The sequence below is a fragment of the Pseudochaenichthys georgianus genome, chromosome 16 (genome assembly GCF_902827115.2).
Source record: "Pseudochaenichthys georgianus chromosome 16, fPseGeo1.2, whole genome shotgun sequence".
Taxonomy (NCBI): domain Eukaryota; kingdom Metazoa; phylum Chordata; class Actinopteri; order Perciformes; family Channichthyidae; genus Pseudochaenichthys; species Pseudochaenichthys georgianus.
This window is the reverse complement of record NC_047518.2, coordinates 6045188-6070683: the sequence shown is the minus strand read 5'-3', so window position 1 is coordinate 6070683 and position 25496 is coordinate 6045188. Positions and strand designations below refer to the sequence as shown.

At 47.5% G+C, this 25496-nt stretch overlaps 2 protein-coding genes across 2 annotated transcripts in view; one reads left to right on the top strand and one right to left on the bottom strand.

Annotated features, from left to right (window-relative positions):
- Nucleotides 1–14772, top strand: part of LOC117460531 (intermembrane lipid transfer protein VPS13B) — a 424908-nt gene extending 410136 nt beyond the window's left edge. The window contains 8 exon segments of the mRNA XM_071205797.1: nucleotides 1803–1979; nucleotides 5917–6087; nucleotides 7320–7496; nucleotides 11227–11329; nucleotides 12714–12882; nucleotides 12970–13050; nucleotides 13822–13866; nucleotides 13868–14772. Coding sequence (XP_071061898.1) covers nucleotides 1803–1979; nucleotides 5917–6087; nucleotides 7320–7496; nucleotides 11227–11329; nucleotides 12714–12882; nucleotides 12970–13050; nucleotides 13822–13866; nucleotides 13868–14071 — 1127 coding nt within the window. The 3' untranslated portion in view covers nucleotides 14072–14772.
- The window catches only part of LOC117460532 (regulator of G-protein signaling 22), a 46945-nt gene continuing 35759 nt past the window's right edge, over nucleotides 14311–25496 (bottom strand). The window contains 1 exon segment of the mRNA XM_034102003.1: nucleotides 14311–15230. Coding sequence (XP_033957894.1) covers nucleotides 15151–15230 — 80 coding nt within the window. The 3' untranslated portion in view covers nucleotides 14311–15150.

The following is a 25496-nucleotide window of genomic DNA, read 5'->3' as shown; positions in this document are numbered from 1 at the left end:
TGTTATGCTTTTGGGAATTGTTGTATCGTCGAGAAAATAATTCTGATAGAATAAACACAATGTTGAAAATATAATCATGATGTAAAACATTTTGTAAAATGTTTGGATCGTACGGAGCCCTGGAGGGTTCATTGAGAGAAAAATCAAATAAAACGTGGCCACGCTTTATTAACTCGTGCGCACGCTTTAGTAACTCGTGTTCACGCTTTAGTAACTCGTGCCCACGAGTTAATAAAGCGTGCGCACGAGTTAATAAAGCATGGCCTCGTTTTATTTAAATTGAGGGATTCCTGTCCGTGACTTACAGTATCTGCTGCCCACAGCTGTTTTATAGAAGGAAAACATCCTTCACTTTATGAAATCTCTGTGGCACCAGTAGCCTGTAGGCCTACTACGAAGCAGGATTTGCTATTTACACTATTCATTCATGAAGTATGACGCTGCGCTGTCAGCACGCGTCTCCATGTTTGTGATTGGTCAAATGTTGGTAACCCGTCCCTTTCACGTGAACGCACTCTCAACCGGACAGAGAAACCCTGGTTGATTTGCTGAGTTGATAACCAGCTTCGTAGGACCGCTTAGCGACATCGCGTTTGTTAGGGTTAGTTAAGCCGGGTAAATCAAACATATCCAGGGTCTGTTGAACTGGCTTCGTCGTACAGGGCACTGGAGGCAGTAACGTGTAATTCAGCAGAATCTGAGAAGAGCAGCACCAGCTGCAAAGAGCGGTGCCTTTTACTGTTTACTTCACTGCGTTTCCCTTCATTAGAACCGCTGGATAGAGATCGAGGCTGCTACGTTCAACCACACACACCTCTACACACATCGAACTACCAGAGTATTCCATTCCCCTTCGTTTTATGAAGGAGATGTCCTGTCACCGGGGCGCATGGTGTGTGTGTGTGTGTGTGTGTGTGTGTGTGTGTGTGTGTGTGTGTGTGTGTGTGTGTGTGTGTGTGTGTGTGTGTGTGTGTGTGTGTGTGTGTGTGTGTGTGTGTGTGTGTGTGTGTGTGTGTGTGTGTGTGTGTGTGTGTGTGTGTGTGTGTGTGTGTGTGTGTGTGTGTGTGTGTGTGTGTGTGTGTGTGTGCTCCGTGCTCAGCTCCGCTCTGTGTGTGCGGCATTTGTTTTCAAATTACCACGAACAGTAATTTACACAAATCTGGTTCTCCATAGTTATATGTGTATTCCCAAGTGAAAGAAATTCGTTTAATCTTAATCTCGATGTGCTATAGTCCTGCCGGAGTGCACCGGAACGAACGATACTATCATAAACAAATGCCCACACACACACAAAACGAGGCCACGCTTTAGTAACTCGTGCGCACGCTTTAGTAACTCGTGCGCACGCTTTAGTAACTCGTGCGCACGCTTTAATAACTCGTACTAAAGCGTGCGCACAAGTTACTAAAGCGTGGCCACGTTTTATTTATTTTTCTCTCTATGAACCCTCCAGGGCTCCGTAGGATCGAGCTCCCACTCTGAACTGCTTTTGCGAGAGGAGGAGAGTGAGAGTTTACTCCAGGGGCTAGTATGCAGAATGTTCCTCCTAAAAGCAGGTGTTCCAGATGTGCAGTTTAAAAAGTTACTGTGGGATCATACATTATATAAGTTCTGTAAATTGTTTAGTATAACACCAGTCCAAGGCTTTCAGTCCAAGTTCACTGAGAAGCGTAACTGAAAGAGAAAACTGAAAATAGGCTGAAAAGTAACTCTATGCGAAATAAAACATAAAAAGAAAGAACATTCATTTTATAATAGAGGTATCGTTTAATATCCTGTGCTGTGTTTTGTCTGTGCCTCAGGGTGGGTGGTGGGCTCTCTGGAGATCCTGGGCAGTCCTGCCAGTCTGGTGCGCAGCATCGGGAACGGCGTGTCGGACTTCTTCCGGCTGCCGTACGAGGGGCTGACCCGCGGGCCTGGGGCCTTCGTCAGCGGAGTGTCCAGAGGGACCACGTCTTTCGTCAAACATATCTCAAAAGGTAACGCAGATATTCATATTGCCTGGTTAATTTCAGAGCAGGAAATGTATAAACTCAATGAACACACCTTTGTATTTGTGGACTAATAATATGTAGTAATAACGATAGTTACGGCTGTAACTACGGTTCTATGAGTCCCGGATGACCGCCAGAGGCGGTGCTTTAAGCACTGGATATGTCCATCGCGCGCATGCGCAGCTCGAGTACCAATAACAACAAAGTCACCTGTGACCCACGTGACACCGGCTATATCAGCCGGTGTCGTCAGAGGATCTGTTCCCAGAATCTTCTCGCGAGCACACAAGAATTCTGAGTGACAGGGAACTCTGGCGGTCATCCGGGACTCATAGAACCGTAGTTACAGCCGTAACTATCGTTATATTTCGTCCCTACCAGGGAGGCACGCCTACCAGGAGATAGGCCCTGCCCCTCCAGTGTGACAGAGAGTGGAGCAATGCTGCGACACCCTGACTTCCCTGTGCCACTTGGCGTCCAAGTGAAGGCTGTTCAGCCACATCTGCATGGGGCGCAACGACAGCGGGCCTAAGGGCCCAGCGGCCGAGGCAGCTGCCAGTCTGCCCAAGGGCCGGAGGAACTGAATATAAGGCACCCTCTTGCCTGGCCCACGTGGAAGTAGGCATCCCTTGGTTGAGAACCACTCCACCTGTGCGTATGCAGTAGTCAGCATATAGAATGGCAGCACCTTCAGGAATCTGTTGATTCCTCTGAGGTCCAAGATCGGGCGAAATCCGCCGACTTTCTTGCTCACGAGAAAGTATGCCGAGTAGAACCCCCTGGCTAAGCAGAGGGTCTTACTGGCTTGATTGCGTCCTTGGACAGAAGGACGGACAACTCTTGGCCCAGAGGTAGGGCCCCCGCCGGATCGCTGACGACTGTCAATTAGACCCAGCCGAAGGCTAGGGGCCGGAGCTGCGGTCCGTACCCCTGGGTTAAGGTGAAAACCACCCAAGGGACGGAAGTACAGACCGCCCAGAAACTGAGCTGCTGCTGGGAAAGCAGCCGCCGACCACCCCCGGGATTTCAGGGCCCAGCCCCCCGGACCCTGGAGCCTCTTCGGGGGCTCCGGTAAGGCTCTGGGGCACGAGGCCGCCTGGAAGGCGGGCGACCTGGGGCACGAAAGTCATTGGGAGGCGGTTGAGTGGGCCGCTAAGACCTCTGCAGACCACCCCTGTAATCCGGCGGCTGAGTGCTGGGAGTGGGCACAGGTCTGCGAGGACAGGCTGCCTGGTCTGCCTAGCTTGGGCGGCACGCTCCAGTGCCTCCAGGGCAGCTGACCTAAACAGCTCCCCTGGCTCGACTGGCACGCTACGGAGGACTCTCCGTCAACCGAAGGAGGTGCGTCAGCCGAAGGAGGGGCGCCAACCGAAGGAGGGGCGCCAACCGAAGGAGGAGGGGGGGGCGGCCCGCTAGCAGCCCCTACACCGGGCCCAGGCTGAAAAAAAAACGGATGCAACGTAACTGGGAGCGGGTGCGGGAACACAGCCTTCACCAGCTACCTGCTTAACGGAGAAACAAGGCAGTTCCGCGTCTACCAGGAGCGGGGGCGAGAACACTGCCTTCACTGGTTGAGTTAGAAACGAATGCCAGATGCAGCGTAACCGGGAGCGGGTGCGGGAACACAGCCTTCACCAGCTACCTGCTGAACAGAAAAACAAGGCAGTTCCGCGTCTACCAGGAGCGGGGGCGAGAACTGCCTTCACTGGTTGAGTTAGAGACGAATGCCAGATGCAGTGTAACCGGGAGCGGGAACACAGCCTTCACCGGCTACCTGCTTAACGGAAAAACGAGGCCGTTTGGCGTCTAGCAGGAGTGGGGGCGAGAACTGCCTTCACTGGTTGAGTTAGAGACGTACGGCAGATGCAGCGTAACCGGGAGCGGGTGCGGGAACACAGCCTTCACCAGCTACCTGCTGAACAGGAAGAGTAGAGCGGTGCTACTACTCGCCGAACAGAAAAAGGGATGTAGCTACATCCGCATTACCGGTAGAGGGAGCGGGAGCGAGAGCACTGCCTTCACCTAGCTGGGTAAAATAAAGAAGCTTAACAGTATACGCAAGACGTTAGCCGAGCGGCTGCTGCTAACGATCAAGCGAGATCAAGTCAAATAACACGCATGTTTAAGACCAGATAACTAGCTTCTAAAGAAGAGAACAGCACAGAGCCGTAGTTACAGCAGTAACCATGGCCAGGGCTCACACGGCATATAACCGTAGTTACAGTAGTAACTATGGCCAGTACTTACACGGCTTAGAACCGTAGTTACAGTCGTAACTATGGCCAGAACTTACACAGCATAGAGCCGTAGTTACAGTAGTAACTCTGGCCAGTACTTGCACGGCTTGGAACCGTAGTTACAGTAGTAACTATGGCCAGTACTTACATGGCTTAAACCCATAGTTACAGTATTAAGTATGGCCAGTACTTACACAGCCTAGAGCCGTATTTACGGTATTGACTATGGCCAGTACTTGCACGGCTTGGAACCGTAGTTACAGTAGTAACTGTGGCCGGTGCCTAAAAGTGTCAGCCAACGGCTGCCCACTAGACAATATAATATTGGGAGGATGAAATCCTCCTTAATGGCCATACATGCAGAGCACACAGCAAAGCTGAAGATTGTTCTCTGCATATCGTCCTAGTGCTAGGAGTCTAGTACTAGGAGCAGTAAATACAACGATATAGCGCTACTGCAACCATACCATGCGTTTACCGGGAGCGGGAGCAAGAGCACTGCCCTCACCGGCTGAGTTAAATAATGAAGCTTAACCGTACATGCAAGGTGTTAGCCAAGCGGCTGCTGCTAACAATCAAGCAACCAAGTCAGAACACAATGTTAAGACCAGATAATTAGCTTCTAAGAAAGAGAACAGCCCGCATAGAACCGTGCCTGGTTACAGTAGTAACCGCACATGCCGAGCACACAGCACCCGCCGTGAAGATGTTCTCTGCATATCATCCTAGTGCTAGGAGTCTAGTACTAGGAGCAGTAATACAACGATCTAGCGCTACTGCAATCAAACCCTATGCTACCGGGAGCGGGAGCACTGCCCTGAGTTAATAGTTAAGCTCAACAGCAAGGTGTTAGCCAAGCGGCTGCTGCTAACAATCAAGCGGCCAAGTTAGAACACAAATGTTAAGACCAGATAATAGCTTCTAAGAAATAGAAAGTACTTACCTTACTTTCTGCATCTAAACGAAAAACGGGTTTAAAGTATGACACTCTGGGCTTTCCATACTAAATTGAATGAGGGACGCAGCCAAAGCTGGGACTCAAATGCTAATGATAGCTCGGGCACAACGCCACAAGCAGAACTTTCAAAAGAGCATACTAAGGGCAACTTTATGGGAGAGGAAGCGGGAACACTGTCGTCACCAGAAAGTCTAAGCCACAAAAAATAAGACGACAATCAGGACAACTTGGCTGGGAGAGGGTGCGGGGACACAGCCATCACCAGCAACAAGCTGACACAAACCTGTCTGTCGCGGCTCTGCACAGCCGGCCACAGCTCCTGGAGTACGCGTTAACGACCCGTAGCTCCGACTGTCAGTCGCGAAGCTGCACGCGGCCAGCTGTTTGCAGAGAAATCCCTCAGATCAAACGTTCAAACCTGAACGCTGTAGGCTACAAGAATGTAGCCACGGTACCCTCGCACAGCGAGAAGATGAAAGGAACAGATGCTCTGACGACACCGGCTGATATAGCCGGTGTCACGTGGGTCACAGGTGACTTTGTTGTTATTGGTACTCGAGCTGCGCATGCGCGCGATGGACATATCCAGTGCTTAAAGCACCGCCTCTGGCGGTCAGTAGGGACGAAATAGAACTCACTCTATATTTTTCCCAGACACAGCACATGCATTGTACAGTTTTGAACAAACACTGAACACAGGGATTGAGCATGTTACGTTTGTGTTCAGGCACGCTGACGTCCATCACCAACCTAGCTACGAGTCTGGCCCGGAACATGGACCGCCTCTCGCTGGATGAGGAGCACTACACCCGGCAGGAGGAGTGGAGGCGCCAGCTGCCAGAGAGCCTGGGGGACGGACTGAGGCAGGGGCTGTCCCGACTCGGCATTAGCTTGTTAGGTATTTGGAGATTTACAAACACACGCACACACACGCACGCACACACACACACACACACACACACACACACACGCACACGCACACGCACACACACACACACACACACACACACACAACATCCCCGAATAGAAATACAGCAGCACATTGCAGAACAATTCATGTAATCTCTGTTAAAAAAAATAACATAGTTGAAATCTGCTCTTGGTGCTGTAACTCACCTTTTCACTAATTCAATCAGAGAGACAGTTTTTGTATGTAACGATATATATTTATTGCCGGGAATACACAGGTGCATGTCGGTGTTTGGCGATTAGACCCCGTTGTGCTGGAATATCATTCGGGAGGGGAACACCGAACCGATGAAAGCCCCTGGGGTCTAGACGCTGGTGGTGGAGGTGGAGGCAGGAAGAGATTGATGGATGTCTGAAGAATAGTGGGTTGAGCTTGAACCTGGATCTGGAAGGGGGAAGGGGTAAAGGTTTAGCCTTTACATCTGCTCGTGGGAATAGAGGCAAAGTGATACGTTTAGCTGAGGAGTGACGCCCACGATCACGATCAGAGGAGAGAGAGTAAACAGGGAATATGTGAACGAGTAAAGACGCTCTTCCTGGTTGGACCTGCTTCTGGTTTCCATGAGAAATGGCACGGTGACAGAACAGTGAACATCAATACACACAATCACACAAGTAGAAAGGGATCCAGAGACATTTGAAAACGTGAACAATTGCAATCAAACTGTTAAGATTGCAGTAAAAAGGATGATTACAAATAACACCTGAATCCCAAGAGCAAGTCATTGGATCTCTTCATCCTTAGCATGCGGTCACTCGATATGTGTCAAAAGATGTTCTTCCCACACACATTTCACATGTTATGGGCACAGCTCCAGAGCTGGGAGACGGAGTGCAGACAGCGCGGCAGGGACTCAGTAAACACCCGAGGGCCGTACAAACCAAGCCACACGGAGCATATCATCAGAAACCAAAGCGCTGCCTGCACCTCTCGGGGTTACAGACCATTATATACATGAACACACGTCATACAAGAAAGGCTCTGACATTCTCTGTTGGGCAAAAGCATGTCTGTATACCTCACTCTGTTTCCCATGTCCCATGACATCACTAAGGGGACATTATGTGCATCCTGTACATTTCCATTGGTTATGTAAATGTATTTTTTTGAAGAAGACAGCCCAGTACTAAAGAACAACCACCTGGTCCTTGTTCCTTTAGGAGCGATCGCAGGCATTGTAGACCAGCCCATGCAGAACTTCCAGAGGAACTGGGAGACGCAGAGCTCAGCGGGAAGCCACGCCAAAGGGGTCATCTCTGGCGTGGGGAAAGGCATTGTGGGTGTTTTTACTAAGCCCATCGGAGGAGCAGCTGAGCTGGTGTCCCAGACAGGTTATGGTGAGTTCAGGATCAAAGCTAACAGCATTTTGGTTTTTCACTTTCACTGAAAGACGTGATTGTAACACTCCCATTACTTTTCCTGTTGTTTACAAAAACACACAATTTGTTGATTCAAAAACACAGGGAATGAAAACACAATCAGAGAATCATTCTCGCTTTGAATATATACAGTATATATATCATTTGGATATGCAGTGGTTCTCAACCTTTTACACCAAGTACCACCTGAGAAAATAGTTCTCTGAACCTGGATTCAGTACCACCCTATGACCAATGTTACAATACAGTCCATGCAGGACTCGGAGGCACATGTATTCACAATAACATTATTTATTGTCAGCTACATGTACAAAGGGCAGTCTCTCGCTCTCTCGCTCTCTCGCTCTCTCTCTCTCTCTCTCTCTCTCTCTCTCTCTCTAATGTGTAGGCCTCCTGCAACAACCCACATTGTAACAGAAAATGTCCTCTTGGGAATTTAGTTCCACGATAATAATGAAGCCTCCAGGAGCAGATGAACCTAAGGGCTAATAGCTCATCTTCAGTCTGCAAAAAGAAAAGATAACAATTAAGGACAAGTGTGTGCTTTTTCAGCTTTTGACCTCAGTCACAGCCTTCTGTCCATTCTTAATAGAGGTTTCTCAATACTCAAATTTCCCCTCCTCGACTCCTATCCTCGAGACTTGGGCCCTTTCTCATTTCTCTAACTCCCCTCCTCGACTCCTATCCTCGTGTCTTAGTCCCGCCCACAGGAGATGCGAGCGGAGGAGAGAGGAGGGGAGCCGAGGAGAGAGGAGGCGAAGCAGCAGGCGGTTAGAGAAAGGAGAAATCCTCTCCTCTGAGCGGTCATTTTAAAGAGACGTCCATTAATGATGACAGGAGGCACAGCAGCCTCTGTGGACACATGTGTTCATGACCACTTCTATATTTACTTTGATTCATTCACAGTGCGGTATAATGAGACAATAACAGGCTACAAATGTGGACACCCACACACACATATATATATATATATATATATGTATATAAATATATACAATTTCAGAATCAAACAAGTATGAGAGCACTCTCATAATAACGTAACACAATCAGAGACTGGACATACCCAGTTTCTAAAATAATATCCAGGGGATGCATGCCGAGCTGTCATTGGCTGAGATAAGTCCGGCCGTGTGTCACGCCTCCACCGTTCCCGGAAATGCATCCGCGGAGGAGCCGTGGAGGAACCATCAGTGTATCCTCGGTTATAGCTCCTCCAGAGAGCCTCCTCGACGCTCGATGCTCGGTCCTCGGTGTGCATTTAGAGAAATGAGACGTCCTTCAAAATGGCGCGCTGAAATTCATTTCCGGGTCACTACCGGAGGACCGAGGAGTCGAGGAAGGGACATTTGAGTATTGAGAAGCCTCTCCTGAGTCACTTCTCTCCTCCATCACAGCGCTGTGACTATGAATATCACGTTTGCGTTGCTGGCGGAGCCTGCGCTTGTGCTCGGTTGATGACTGTCCTCCTCCTCATTCACTTGTTGGTAATATTATCCTCTCTCATAACATCATTCAGCTTTCTTCTTTCTTTAGCTTGCTTGCAACGTTCGCTAATCGTTCGCGGGTAGTGTGGTCGTTATAGAGTGCCACAGTGACGCGTCAGTAAGCTTCTTCCGGTTCCCTCCACAAAAAAGCAATTTCTCCATAGGATTTTGGAAAATAGCTCAAAATGTGGTTGACACACATTTAAGAGACGGATCATGTTTTGTTCAGTCGGATAATCTCCACATGTCTACCCTACTTTTATAATTTTCTAATCATAAATCTAATCGATAGATTTATGATTCGAAAACTCCGGGTTTCAGGACACTGTGTCACTCTATTAGCAACGCCAGAAATACATTAAAAAAATGTTTTCCTTTCTAAATCTGAAAACAACAATAGCCTATTAGAACTTATTCAAACCACAGTTTCAATTATCTCAAGCTGATTTTCAGTCGTTGTAGTATTTTGATAGTATGATTTTTTGTTTCGTTATTAATGTTATTCAATCAAGCCTCAAACTGAGGGCACTTGTCCCTATAGCCTGTTTTAAATTGAAGTTGTCTGAGGTCCTTACCACCAGCTGCTCTTGCAGTAGCAAGTAGTGTACCTACTGCCGCTTTTCGTCTTTTTGTTTACTTAGTTGTGTTTTCTGTATTTGATATACTGTGTTATGTGTAAGAACGTACAACGTTGCTGCCTTCTTGGCCAGGTCAGCATTGTAAATGAGATGTTGTCTCAATGTTTTCATCTGGTTAAATAAAATGTAAAAAAAAAAAATAAAGAAAAAATGTATTTACATTTTTTTTTTTTTGTATATGTCAGATTCCTCCGCGTACCACTAGCGGGAGCTGGCGTACCACCAGTGGTAGCGTACCACAGGTTGAGAACCATTGATCTAATGGAAGTTGTTAGACCAAGCATTTTTATTTTCTAACGTCAGGTAACAAGCTCCATCATTTTCTGGGGGAACATCAAGCACATAACCAAAAGTCATTTCAATAACATTTTAAAAGAATGAAGCAATTTGCCTGTGGAGATTCAAACTTTTAATTTGTACACAGGAGCACATGATCACTGTCAGACCGAAGTTAAATAAGAGATTTAGTCATGTAGCAACTCAACGAGTATGTCAACAAATAAATATAAACACATTTGAATTGGAGTTTGTGTTTGGGGAAATCTGAAATGCATCAGTAGATTGATTAATGATTACATTAGTTTCCCATCTGTCCCCTTGGCTGTCAGAAGTGTTTATTTGGTCTTCCCTAGTGCAGGGCCCTATAGAGAACTGCTCAAAGAGCATGCACACACGCACTCACTGAGAGTTGCAAACAAACACCCACTCAGAGTGGAGCAGAATGGCAGTGACATCATGAGTGGATCTAAGTGTGTGTGCATGGCTGACTTCACTGGCCTGCTGCTGCTCTGCTGAAGAGCTGACACACACACATTTTTTTTTTTTGATTTTGATTTTGATATACTTTATTAATCCCCGTGGGAAAATTGTTTCTCTGCATTTGACCCATCCTAGTGTTAGGAGCAGTGGGCAGCCATTTTGAACAGCGCCCGGGGAGCAGTGTAGGGAACGATGCCTTGCTCAGGGACACCTCGGTAGCACTTGGTCTTGCCGGGACTTGAACTGGTGACCTTCCAATTGCCAAGCCAAGTCCCTATCGACTTCGCCACCACCGCCCACATGGATGAAGAACTGACACAGTTGTTTGACTACTTTTACTTTGCTACTTCACTACATCTCAGATACAAATACCGCACTATTAAATCAAATATATGTTTGGGTAACCCCAGATTGAGGTTAATAATGCAAAGTGGAAAATGATGTTTGAATCTACCGAGCAATGCAATGCAACCCCACCCCACCTGCACCGTGGTGCCAGAGCACATGAATGCATCAGTCAGAATATTCTAAGAAAATAATAAATGCTATTCTAAAATGGTCCATTCTACATAATGGATTCTTGAAATATATTTCTATGCTCATACTTAATAATTGTTGACATTGTGGTATTCTTTTTTTAACTAAAGTCAAATATTTTAAAACGCTTCCCCCTCTTTTTTATGAAAATGAAATGTGCATTGTTAGGAATGCAGTTTAACGCTAACGGAGTCTTTCTCCATCAATGGCTGATTGATCAGCTTGTGGTCCACTCTGATGGCGCTGTCTTCCCGTCTGTCTCTTCTGCAGGGATCCTTCATGGAGCCGGACTGTGGCAGCTTCCTAAACAGCTGTACCTGCCTACGGAGGAGAAGTCTTGTCGGGCCCCTAACAGCCACCTTAAATATGTGTGGTAAGACCCAGCCCCTCCCAGCCCACATTCTTCCTGCAAGCTCTTCCTTCATTCGTGTCCAGCTTCTCTTAGAAATGGGACATGTGTTCTCGCTGTTGCTTTTCTTGGGCTTTCTCCAGGAATTGATTTTCTTTTTCTTTCCCTTAACACTCATCATTGTTGCTGTCTTGTTTAAAAAAAAAACTTGGAGGTTCATTCATTACCCACTTTCCAAAAGAAAATGGGTCTGGAAAAATGTTTGACCTTGATCCCACACATGGTAGCCAGGCTGCCCTCCCTTGTTCTCATCGGGCCATGTTAAAAGGTTTTTATAAGCACTCTGCCAAAGCTAGAAATGGTCTTTCTTGTTGTTTAGCTTTGAGTTTATCCAGAGATCTTTCCCCATGCCATCAGACGGAGGAACACCTTCCTCTGTGTGCTCCAAGGCTTTGGAATTTAGGAGAGATTGAGTTGACACAGATTGCATGTTGTGCCAAGCAGGAGGTTTGGGTCTTGTGTTAAACATATGGCAGTGGTTTGGACAGTGCTGCATCAGATCTGAGTGTTTCAAGCACAGTGGAATATTATCATAAAGATGTATGAGAGGCCTGTGTCTCCAGAAGGTTATCAGGAGCCTTTGAAAGCACAGTTTGATTTGGTTTCCATAGCTATCAAACCTTTACTTCTAATAGTAGTCTGTGTCCACTATAAACTGCCATAAGAAAAGAAGCCACATTTTAGATACAATATTCCTCTAGGACATTCCACTTGAGTTGTCATCACTCAAGGCGTTGGCAGTGTGCTAAAAGGAAGATGAAAACACACAGATGCTGAGATAATGCTCCCCTGTGGTTTTGTTCATGCTGCATTACAGTCAAACTGGTTTCCATCAGGCGTCCATCAATTATTTTTACTACTACAGGTAGCCCGACACTTGAAGGGTCAAACTGTTTGAGCGGAGTAACACTGAACAGAACCAAAGTGTCCCTCCTGCGGCCGCCTCAACATCTGCTCTGCAATCTGAACACCTGCCTTCCAAAGTAAACACACTGTCAGAGAAACATGACGGAAGACTGTAGCCCCAGCACATATTTCCCCATGCAGCATGTGTGTAATAGGAGCCACATGAAGACATGTAAATTGCAGGATGTATATAGACACATATTCTCACTTGTTTGTGTGCGTTGGGGCTGAAGAGTTGGGCACATTGTGTGGTCTTGTGTTTATAGGAAACGTTTTTATCTGAAGTCAGCAAGACTGCAATTATGTGTGTGTATATGTACACATACAGTCTATGCACCCAGAATAGTGCTTTGATAAGAATACAACTGCATAGTCTTGTTTTTGAAGATTGAACCACTTTAATGTTCCAGATAGTCTTATAACTTGTGTTGTCTGCCCACAGGAAGATGCTCCAGTCTCTGGGGCGGCCGGAGCTCCACATGGCCCTGGAGGTGACCCTGGTGAGCGGCTCGGGGCAGGAGCATGCTGGCTGTCTGCTCCTCACTTCGGAGGTGCTGTTTGTGGTCAGCCTCAGTGAGGACACCCAGCAGCAGGCCTTCCCCATCACAGAGGTAAGATAGAGAACAGCTCCTGTTCCAGTCAAGTGAGCCTTTCTGTAGCTGTGTGGCTGTGAATGGAACGCGTCCTGTCCCCTGCAGGTGGTGTGCCAGCAGGAGCCGGGGCCGGGGGGCCAGCTCAGCCTCACCTTACAGCAGCAGACAGTAGCCAGCGACACAGAGGTAAGACTCCCTGTGACGGGCTGCACATGGTGCAATAATATCATGTGGATATTGACAAAAAACCTTACATCACTGCTTACACTACCAGTTCAGTATTTATCACTTCTAGTTAAGATAGGAGAGATCTTTAAGTAGTTGAACTGCTTTTCTATTTTTTTATTTTACAGTTAACTTGTGCACAAATAAACTAAACTTCATAGCTTTTTATAAATGTAATGAAATGAAAGCCCTTTTAAAAGGAGTGCAAACAATGCTGAGCAAGCTCATCAGCAGGGAAGGCTCTACACGGCAGACTGAAGCAGAGGTGTCTGTGGCCCCTGTCCCACTGCTAAAGGAGCAGGAAGGGGGCAGGGGACCCGAGCGATGGAGCAACTTCTGGGAGCAAGGTTTCTGGAGTGGCCAACCAGATTGAAAACAATTTGACATTCAAAGGAAAGATTGAATTAATTAAATAAAAGACATGCTCTCAAAAGTGTTACTCTCAATGCCAGAACAAGGTTCCCCCCAGCTTTAATTTATCAATATCTGCGAACATGTATGCCACCCAAAAAAAGGGCAAGGACAAAACCCATTTTCTATGCCCTATTGTTGCTTGCTCAGCAGCATGCAGTATGCTCAGCAGCATGTAGTATGCTCAACCAAGAGCCTAGCAGAATATTGAAGGAAAGTAACAAATGAGCTCAGACAAGGAACATAGAATAGTTCTGACATCATGTGTCCTAGATGGCAGTGGTATGGATGCCATTCCTAATGGTGTGTGTCCTCCCTCAGGGTGACGGTGTGCGTGAGCGCCTGACGGAGCAGCAGTATCGCCGCGTTGGTGGACTACGTGCTGCGAGCCGCCCACTTCCTGTCCCCCTCCGCGGCCTCTCTACAGCTGCAGCTCCCAGTGACGCTGGCAGAGCCCCCCCCTTCCGTCACCAAGACCTACCGCTACCTGGTGGATCCTGCCTTCGCCAAGGTGTTTGTCAGCAAGTTCACAATGGTGAAGAATAAAGCCTTACACATTGGATTCCACTAACACTAACACACATCTGTGGATTTCTGCCACCAAATAAACCGGACCTTTTTATTCCATATTAAGCCTTAAAATACACTGAACTCTGGATCTGAAAATATAACTACACATGTATTTAAAAGAATATATATTATCAAACTAAGTCCATTTGGTTATGCCTTAGATATGCAGAGAGTTCTAAGCAATGTATTTTGGAAGATATATTTTTGATTGATACGCAAACAAATCACAGAAGAAATCAGAAGGGTTACAAACAGTTTTAATCATAGAATACATTTGTTAAACTGGGACATTTCAATGAGCTCATACTACAGTGTAGTGAACACTAAAACAAAGAAGAGTTGCGCCAACTTGAAATCAGGGCGCATTGTGAAACCTCTTCAGTGTGACAGAACCGTGTGCAATGTTTCACTCTGCACACCGAGTGTTTACTGTCTCATGCCAATGTTAAGTGCAATATTATAGAAATGTTGAAGGATGTTAGAGATCCCAGCTGTCAACCAAAATGTTTTTATAGATGATGTCACATACTTGTTTGACAATAACAATGTTCTTTGTAAACTTACGTGGATGCCAACTCATCATTGTTGCCTTTTATATTGTTGATCCACTGAACTCTGAGTGAGGATTGTGTCTAATGCTTTTTATGTATGTACATGGATAATATATGAATAGAAAATCATTTAATAAAAACATTGAAATAATGAAGTGTTATTCTGTCATTGTATACTAAGAAAAAGTCAAGAAGAAACTGGGAAATATTATAAATGATGGATGTGCAGCGAGGCATAACTAAAGTTAGTTGATGTTTTGCACACAGGTTTCTGACTGATCTTCTTACATAAGTCAATCCAGCATCAAACTACTAAGATATCATTATCAGTTCTGCTCTCAGCTTTCAATCCTCATGCTCTTATAACAGCACCCTCTCCGTCAGTGTCAGAGCAATACGCCATCAAGTCTTTGGTTTCATTTCATGTTGCAGGCCTTCACACCCTGTGCAGTAACACGTGAGCCAGTGGTGTTTGAGAGGCTTGTATGTGTTTACGTCTGGTCATTTCACTCTTCATTTCAACTTACATCTATCTGTCACACTGTGTACTGTCTGTTCTGGAGGGGCGTGTCCTGGCTGCTGACCGGACACTGCAGGCGGAGGACGACCCTGCAGACAGTTAAACGACACAGGGTGAACATCTGCTCATGTATCGTCCCTGGGTTACTGTTGACTCATGTTTTATATATAGTATAACAAGGGTTCTATTTCGTCCCTACTGACAGCCAGAGGCGGTGCTTTTAGCACTGGATATGTCCATCGCACGCATGCGCAGTTCGAGTACCTAATAACAACAAAGTCACCTGTGACCCACGTGACTACGGCTACATAGGCCGGCGTCATTAGTGGATCGGTTCCTTTTCATCTTCTCGCTTCGCGAGAGTACCGCGGCTACGTTCTTGTAGCCTACAGCGTTCAGGTTTGAACGTTTGATCTGAGGGATTTCTCTGCAAGCAGCTGGCCGCGTGCAGCTTCGCGACTGACAGTCGGAGCTACGGGTCGTTAACGCGTCCTCCAGGAGCTGTGGCCGGCTGTGCAGAGCCTTGACGGACAGGTTTGTGTCAACTTGTTGCTGGTGATGGCTGTGTCCCTGCACCCTCTCCCAGCTAAGTTGTCCTGATTGCTGTCTTATTTATTGTTTGGCTTAGACTTTCTGGTGACGACAGTGTTCCCGCTTCCTCTCCCATAAAGTTGCCCTTATTATGCTCTTTTGAAAGTTCTGCTTGTGGCGTTGTGCCCGAGGTATCATTAGCATTTGAGTCCCAGCTTTAGCTGCGTCTCTCATTCAATTTAATATGGAAAGCCCAGTGTGCCATATTTTGCCCGTTTTTTGTTTAGATGCAGAGAGTAATGTAAGTACTGGCCATAGTTACTACTGTAACTATGGTCCTAGGCCATGTAAGCACTGGCCATGATTACTACTGTGACCATGGCCTACGGTTTTATGCGGGCTGTTCTATTCCATAGAAGCTAATTATCTGGTCTTAACATTTGTGTTTTGACTTGGTTGCTTGATTGTTAGCAGCAGCCGCTTGGCTAACACCTTGCATGTGTGCTTCATTATTTAACTCAGCCGGTGAGGGGCAGTGCTCTCGCTCCCGCTCCCGGTAATGTATGGTTTTGATTGTGTAGCGCTCTTGCGTAGCGCTCTTCACTGTGTGCCCTGCATGTGTGGCCATCAGAGTTGGGTGTAACGCGTTACAGTAACGTAACTACTTTTTTCGGGTAAAACGTAGTGTAACGCGTTACTACGAAACATTTTGTAACGTAACGTAGTTTCTTCTTCAATTCTCCGCAACGTTACTTTTACGAGTGACAGTGACACTGCCTACTCAGCTGCGTGCTTACGCATTAGGCACGAGCTCTCATTCCACACTGTACGTGCTACGTGACGTGCTGGTGGTGGCATGAAGACTGAAGAGCAGTGATGGCAACGGCAAGCGAGAAGCAGGCGCAGCCAACGCTAACATTCGAGGGATGGAGGTATTCCCATTACTTCGAACTCGTTGACAATAAGGGGAAAAATTTGAGTGTAAGGTGTACGTTGTGCCCTGGCCAGAAACTTTTGTCCACTGCCGTTAATTCAACTGCCAACCTCATCAAGCATTTGAGAGGAAAACATGCTAGCATGAAGCTAGTAGCTCAAGATCCCCGGAGAAATGAAGATATTTCGAGTCCAAGCCCAAAGCAGCTAAAACTTCAGTTTCTCCTATCTAAACAAGAGTTGGACAAACTTGTAGCTTCGTTCATCGTCGAAGAAATGTTGCCCATCAATACTGTTGAATCTCCCACTTTCAGAAAGATACTTTTGGCCTTTCACATAGGATCACCGCCACCGTTACAGACAACGGGTCTAATTTTGTTAAAGCTTTCAAGATGTATGCACCCCCTGAGCCTAACGAGGAGGAGGATAACGACGAGCAAGGTGTAGTTTTCACAGATGTGGAAGAGTTGCTTGGGACCACAGAAGGACAGTTTTCTCTTCCCCCGCATTTCAGGTGTGCTTACACTCAATTTGATCTCGTGCAATGACATCGACAAATGGCTGTCCTCCAACAGTGACTCAAAATGTGTGTACAGGAGTGCAACGGCAAAGTGCGCTGCTCTTTGGACAAAGGCGAGCCGCTCTACCTTGGCCTCTGAGATTGTCGATGAAATCTGTGGAAAAAAAATGATTGTGCCTACATCAACAAGGTGGAATTCCTTCCACGATGCCCTGTCCCGCATCAGTGACATCCCGGCCCAAGATTTGAATACGCTTTGTACTAGACTGGACATCAGAGCCCCGACAGAGCGCGAACATCTATTCCTAAAGGAATACTGCAGTGTTTTGAAACCCCTGACGGGAGCACTGGATATATTGCAAGGGGAAGACAACTGCTACTATGGGACTCTTCTACCAGCCCTGGAGACCCTGATGTCCAGGACACTGGCACTCCAAAATGGACTGTCGAGGATGACAGCAAACCTACCGGGTGTAATTGTACAGGTAAGCCGATTCTTAATAGCCTATCTGAAAGTTAGTAGCCTAGGCATATACATCATATATAGCCTACGATGTCTATGATATAAATGTATATGCCTATCCATTAACGGACATTTCTTAATAAATATTCTTAAGATAAATGCATTATGCCTCCCCTGATGGAGCTCTAGTGAGTCGTGTGTCTGAAAACTAGGCTTATTTGTTCTATATAATTTTGTCCTAGGCTATCAGGACGCGATTCGCACCGGTGTTGGAGAGCAGTGAAGCTTTATTGGCTGCCTTGACGTTGCCGAAATTTAAAGTTCGATGGATAGTGGGAGCGGAGCGGAGAGAAGCGGCGCGTGCGCTGCTCATCGCGGAGTGTCGCACTCTACCCCGTGATGAAGAGCCGGCTGAGAATAAAAACCGAGAAGTTGCCGCACACAGCAGCGCCAATGAGAATGACTTTTTTTCTTTTGATGAGGAAGAGGAAGACGCAATGTCCATTAGCGCAGACTCGGAGGTATTTGAGTACATGAGATCAGGCTCAGAGTTAGAAGTCCTCAACCGTTTCCCCCGAGTGAAAGCTGTGTCCATGAAATACAACACTGCCACACCATCCAGTGCACCGGTGGAGAGGCTGTTCAGCCTGGGAGGTATTGTGCTTTCCCCCAGAAGAAACAGACTCTCAGATAAACGTTTTGAAAGACTGCTCCTGATGAGGTATAATCGCACATTTTGTACTGATGTGGAATAGGTTGCCTGCCACCCATGCTGTAGACATAGCTCAAGCCTATGCCTAATATCCTCTTTTTTTATCTGCCATCATACTGTGAAGAAGGGAGCATATTCAGTGAACATAGCCTTTTAATTCTGAGGCCAGTCCTGCTTTAAGTTGTTCTTGATTTTATTTTGGCTAAAATGTCTTTGCTTCCAAGCTGTATTATGCCATTTTATTTTATTTACACAAGCCATCGATATCAAGACATTTTGAAGTTATTCTTTTTCTGTTGGATTTACATGAGGCATGTTTTATTTTGAGACACATGAGCCATTTTGAGGTTATCATGTTGTTCCTAAGGAGCCTATTGATATGATTTGCACTAGCTTTGCACCTATTTTGGGGCTAGCCTGTTTAATGATTATGATTTTATATTGATATTTGATATTGATAGCCCAATGTTTTGTTAAGTGCTCTGTGGCATTTTTTTATAATAAAGAGCACAAAAGAAATATCTGTTATGTCCTCCATATATGTAGAACTTTATGTAAGCCTACACATTTAGGAACAGAGATGGGGTTCTGCCCAAAGTCGAGCAACATAAAAGTAACGTAAAAGTAACGAGTAACGTAAAAAGTTACTTTCCTTGGAGGGTAACTAAGTAAAGTAAGGGATTACTTTTTTAAAGAAGTAACGAGTAACGAGCAAACACTACTTTTTAAAAGTAACTTCCCCAACACTGGTGGCCATTAAAGACGATTTCATCCTCCCAATATTATATTATCTAGTATGCAGCCGTTTGGCTGACACTTTTAGACACCGGCCACAGTTACTACTGTAACTACGGTCCTAAGCTGTGTAAGTACTGGCCAAAGTTAATACTGTAACTTCGGTTATATGCCGTGTAAGCACTGGCCATGGTTACTGCTGTAACTACGGCTCTGTGCTGTTCTCTTCTTTAGAAGCTAGTTATCTGGTCTTAAACATTTGTGTTTGACTTGATCTCGCTTGATTGTTAGCAGCAGCCGCTTGGCTAACATCTTGCATGTACTGTTAAGCTTAATTATTTAACTCAGCTGGTGAAGGCAGTGCTCTCGCTCCCGCTCCAGGTAATGTATTGTTTTGATTGTTAGCAGCAGCCGCTTGGCTAACATCTCGCATGTTTTGTTAAAGCTTCTTTATTTAAACTCAGCTGGTGAAGGCAGTGTTCTCGCTCCCGCTCCCGGTAAACGTATTATTTTGATTGTTGGCAGCAGCCGCTTGGCTGACGTCTTACGTGTACTTTTAACCTTCATTATTTAACTCAGCCGGTGAAGGCAGTGCTCTCGCTCCCGCTCCCGGTAACGTATTGTTTTGATTGTTAGCAGCAGCCGCTTGGCTAACATCTTGCATGTTTTGTTAAAGCTTCTTCATTTAACTCACCTGGAGAAGGCAGTGTTCTCGCTCCCGCTCCCTGCAACATATTGCTCTGATTGTTAGCAGCGGCCGCTTGGCGTGTTCTGTTGAGCTTCATTGTTTAACTCATCCAGTGAAGGCAGTGTTTTTCGCCCCCGCTCCTGGTAGACGTGCTGCTCGATTCTTGGCAGCAGCCGCCTGGCTAAACTGCCCCGTTAAGCTTCTTTATTTAATCCAGCTAGGTGAAGGCAGTGCTCTCGCTCCCGCTCCCTCTACCGTTCAGCAGGTAGCTGGGGAAGGCTGTGTTCTCGCGCCCACTCCCGGCTACGCTGCATCTGGCTGCCTACAGACTGGCTCATTCATGTAGCGCCTGTATGGCTTCTCTTGAGCCCGAGGACGGCCCCCCTCTGCCTTGGCCTCGAGCGTTTGAGGGAGGGTCTCACGCAAAGCGCCTGCATGAGCTGTAGATTCATGCCTCGGGCGCTCAGAGTGGCTAGAGGTCGCAGAGGTGGTACCTCTCCTCATCACAACTTCCTCCAGCTCAGTCTGGCCGTTCCCGGTGACTTGATGGAGGGATGGCTATGGGTTCACCCCCCAGGTAGAGGGCTAGAAAAAGGCTGTCCTCTAAGGTGGGTCAGTTGGCTGCCGTCATGGAGCAGACGAAGTCGCTCCTGTTGGCCCTTCAGCCAGGGGCCGGTGTGGGGGCTACTAGCTTGCCGCCTGGCCCTTCTTCGGTTGCCACACCTCTGCTTGAGGATGCCATGTCGCTAGCGGCTCCGGATAAACCGCTTCTATGAAGGGGGGGGCGGAGCCTCGCTCACCCCAGAGGAGGCTTCCCACTCCTCTGCTCAGAGCTCTCTGCAGGGCACGGAGGACGCCTCCATGGCGGCCATTATTCGTGCAACCCTGGTACGCTTGCAGCTTCAGGTTCCGCAGGCCGACTCGGCTCAGGCTATCGCCTTCTTCAGGCATAACCCTGCCCTCTTTTCACTCCCACTGTTCCTCCTTTAGAGGAGTACCTGAGGGAGCTTCATGCATGCTGGAGAGACACCAGGGCCCTCTCCCACTCTGCTGCCATGCAGGATCCGGCGAGGGTGGGGCTGGGTCGCTTGCCGTCCATTGAGCCTGCCATCTCCTCCCCGATTCTGGCTCCTGATGCCAGGTGCCCTCGGCCTCAGTGAAGGGTCACAAACGAGCTCCTCTGTAGGGCCTACGACACAGCGGCACGGGAACTCCCTCTCCCTCTCCCATTCCTCTCTGCAGCAAATTCCGGCTGAGCCTTCTTTGCTGAGCCTCAGTGATACATCACTGTAAGTAGAGATGTCCCGATCCGCTCACGTGATCGGGGATCGGAGCCGATCCCGTGATTTTCAAAAGATCGGAATCGGGAGAAAAAAATCGGGGATTGGGATTTTTTTTTTTTTTTTTTTATAAAATATTTTTATTTTATTTAATGTTACAAAACAAAAATGACTATGTTCACGTCTTAAAGTCATCCTGAGGACTTAGTTTTGGTTTAAAATTACACAACATCATGTATGTGTTGCTTTCTTTGGGCTTGTTTTCATAGACCTGGTTGCTTATTTCTCTGAAATCTGGCAACAGAGTGGGCGCAGTGTCTAATAGTAGCAGTAAGCTAACGAGAGGCTACGTTCAGCTGGTGACTCGGGAGTCGGGACAGAGAAAATGTCAGGAGTTTGGAAGTATTATAAAATTGAAAGCGAAGGCAGTGTAACAGCCAGAAGCAATGTTTGCAAGGCAGAGGTTCCTCGTGGTGGAAAGAACAGAGCTACGTTCAACACGACCAACCTAATACGCTACCTGAGAAACAAACACCAACAACAACACGACGAGTATACAGCGGCCACTCAGGTAACGGCACTGAAACAACCGACACTTTCAGAGACTTTTAAAAGGAAAGAGAAACTGCCCCAGAACAGTGAAAAGGCCAAAAAACAGCCAAGATAGCTGAATTCATCTCGTTGGATGACCAGCCGTTATCTGTTACCTTTTTTTTCTCTTAATGCATTGCATAAAGATTGGAACGGGAAACATCGGTATCGGCAGATTGTCAAAATCAAATGATCGGAATCGGATCGGGAGCAAAAAAAGGTGATCTGGAACTGTAAGCCTTTTCCCTAATGCCTAGGGATTGGGGACGAGTTATGTCCTTATTGCTGCAGACTCGTCGCCAGGTTTGACCTGCTCAGACACCACTGTCGGAGATATGTCCCCCGTAGTGTGCCAGTCGAGCCAGGGGAGCTGTTTGGGACAGCTGCCCTGTAGGCACTGGAGCGTGCTGCCCAAGCTAGGGCCACCGGCCTTCTAGGCGGCCTCGTGCCTCAGAGCCTTACCGGCATCCCCCAGGGGGCTCCGGAGGCCGGGGGGCTAGGCCCCGAGACTCTCGGGCCGATCGTCGGCTTCTGACGACGACCGTTATTCCCAGCAGCAGCTCAGTTACTGGGCTGTCTGTACTTCCGGCCCTTGGGTGGTTTTCATCTTAACCCAGGGGTACGAACCGCAGTTCCGGCCCCTAGCCTTCGGCCGGGCCAAAATGACAGTCGTTAGCGATCCGGCAGAGGCCCTAGCTCTGGCTCGAGAGTTGTCCGTCCTTTTGTCCAAGGACGCAATCAAGCCAGTAGACCCTCTGCTTAGCCCAGGGGGTTCTACTCGGCGTACCTTCTCGTGAGCAAGAAAGTCTGCGGATTTCGCCTGATCTTGGATCTCAGAGGAATCAACAGATTCCTGAAGGTCCTGCCATTCTATATGCTGACCACAGCACATGCACAGGCGGAGTGGTTCTCAACCATGGACTTGAGGGATGCCTACTTCCATGTGGGCCGGGCAACATGGTGCCTTATATTCAGTTCCTCCGGCCCTTGGGCAGACTGACGGCTGCCTCGGCCGTTGGGCCCTTAGGCCCGCTGTCATTGAGCCCCATGCAGATGTGGCTGAACAGCCTTCACTTGGACGCCAAGTGGCACAGACACAGGAAAGTCAGGGCATCGCAGCGTTGCCTCCACTCTCTGTCACACTGGAGGGGCCTATCTTCTGATGGGCGTGCCCATGGGCGCCATCCCATCCCGCCAGGAGACCGTCACCATAGGTGCAGGTCTCTCAGGGTGGGGTGCAGTACGGCAGGGCAGGACCGTTCAGGGTTAGTGGTCTGCCCAGGAGGGTGCACGCCATGTCAACATGCTAGAGCTTTGGGCTGTGCAGCTTGCACTCACGCACTTTCTACCCCAACTGGGGGGCAAGAATGTGCGTGTTCCTTGGAACAGCATGTACGCTGTTGCCCAGACAGCAGTCCCTTCTAGATAGTGGACGTTCTCACTCCACTCTGAATTTATGTGGCTGCTATTTCTGCCCGACATATTCGGGTCGACGGCGCCACGGCAGAGTGCCACAGGTCGGTGTCCCTCTTCCTGAGAGGGGCTTTACGGCAGCATCCCCCTAGCACCCAGAGGGCTCCGGCTTGGGACCTGCCCCTGCTGCCGGATGCCCTATCATCTCCTCCCTTCGAGCCCCTGGCCCAGGTGGAGCTTAAGTGGCTGTCCTTAAAGGCAGCATTTCTGCTTGCCATGACCTCAGGGAAACGAGTTGGAGAGCTATGCCCTCTCCGTGAGCGATACATGCTTGAGGTGGAACTCCGATAGCTCGGGTGTTGCCCTCTGGCCGAACGTGGCGTTCCTGCCCAAGGTGCTTCCACTAGCCCACTCCAATCGGCCTATCCAGCTGGCGCGCTTTAACGTCCCACAGGAGAATGGCACGCCTGAGTTGCTGTGCCCTAGAGGCGTATATTGGTGCTACGCCCCATATACGACAGTCAGAACAGCTCTTCATTTGCCATGGCGGCACGAGAAGGGGCTGCGCTCTCTCCAAACAGCGGCTGTCCCACTGGGTTGTGGATACAATCTCACATGCCTATGGGGCCAGTGGCCGCCCCCCGCCATCAGGGGTGAGATGTCACTCTACAAGGAGCATCTCAACATCTTGGGCTGCCCTGAGAGGGGTATCCCTGGAGACCATCTGCGCCATCGTCTGGCACATTCTCCAGGTTCTACCGGGTCAATGTCGCCACTCCCCATCCTTTGGGCGTGGTCCTGTTGCCGAGCTCCGCTGCTTCCAACTAGGTAAGCAAGTGTTCGGATTCTTCATGACATGGTTGGTATTGTCATCCAGTGCTAAAAGCACCGCCTCTGGCGGTCAGTAGGGACGACATAGAACGATAGTTACGGCTGTAACTACAGTTCTATGAGTCCCGGATGACCGCCAGAGTTTCCGGTCACTAAGAATTCTTGTGTGCTCGCGAGAAGATTCAGGGAACCGATTCACTAATGATGCCGGCCTATGTAGCCGTAGTCACGTGGGTCACAGGTAGGGGTGGGCGATATGACGATATATATCGGTCTGGCCGTGAAGCCCCTATATTGGGGATATTGATATTGTCGCCTACGTCCTACGGCCACCCCTGATACTGTTAACATCTCGACGTTGCTTTAAAAGCGTCAGAACAGTGGTTTCTGAACTGCATTATGCTGCGTTCACAATGGACGCAATGCGAATATTCTCATCGCTCCAACCGCTGGAGTTTCACCGCGGCTGTCAGCTGTGTTTACTCCTGTCACTCAAATGGGACGCGCTGGAGATGGGGCGGGGCTTATATCCATGTAAATACTGTGGTGGAAACCAACTATGACAAAATTAACCTATTTTACCGTGATTTAATTGTAATACACGTTTCAAAATGATGCTGAAGTAACTAAATACTGACAACGGTTAGTAAAAACCAAGCTGTCTGGATTCAGACAGTATTGCACTTCATTTATTGTCTTAGTTGATTCTGTTGGCTTGTATTTTATTTGATCAATAAGGTATTTATATTGTGTTTCCCTTTTGAAACAGATGTTCAGTTATGCTAAATTCTTTGATTGCACTTCAAGTCTAAAGTTTACATTTTAATTGTTTGGCACTGACTTTTCCTCATTGGTGTTTTATGTTTTACTTAGTTATGTTTTACTCTCCTTTTCATGTGTATCACTGCAAGTGCTACCTAAAACAGAAAGTGCATTTTTATACTGAGAAACTGTGCCTTGAATATTTTATTTTATTTTATTTAGCAAGAGAGTGCACTTTACTTGGTGAAGAAACCAGTGTTAACGTTTGTTTTAGGGTGTAGGCCACTTGAACACTGAGGAAGCCATATCAACATTCCTGTTGAATTGTTCATTCAGGGATTCACTGCAGAATTAAAACCAGCTTGATGGTATTTTGGTCTGTGACTCCTTTTTATTTTAGTTTGTGTTACCTTGTAGGTGGTTGTCGAGAGTTGTCCGTTAAGTAACATGAACAAATATCGTGATAAATATCGTCTATCGTGATACTGCTTGAAAAATATCGTGATATTATATTTTTCAATATCGCCCACCCCTAGTCACAGGTGACTTTGTTGTTATTAGGTACTCGAACTGCGCATGCGTGCGATGGACATATCCAGTGCTAAAAGCACTCATAGACTGTAGTTACATCCGTAACTATCGTTATCTTTGCCGTAAAGTACCGATGTGTAAGATTTAGTGGCATCCAGTGGCAGGCTTGGAATTTCGTCATTTTAGGGGCAAGGCCATTTGGCCTTCCCGTTCACATTTTTTTTAAGGGCACAAAGGCCACATGACAGGGCACAAAGGCTGTTTGGTTAAATTACGCTGGTCAATCAACATGACTGAAAAGTGTAGCACTAACGTCAACACCAGTCGTTTTACAAACGGCTGAATAGCAATAGTGTTTCTTAAAC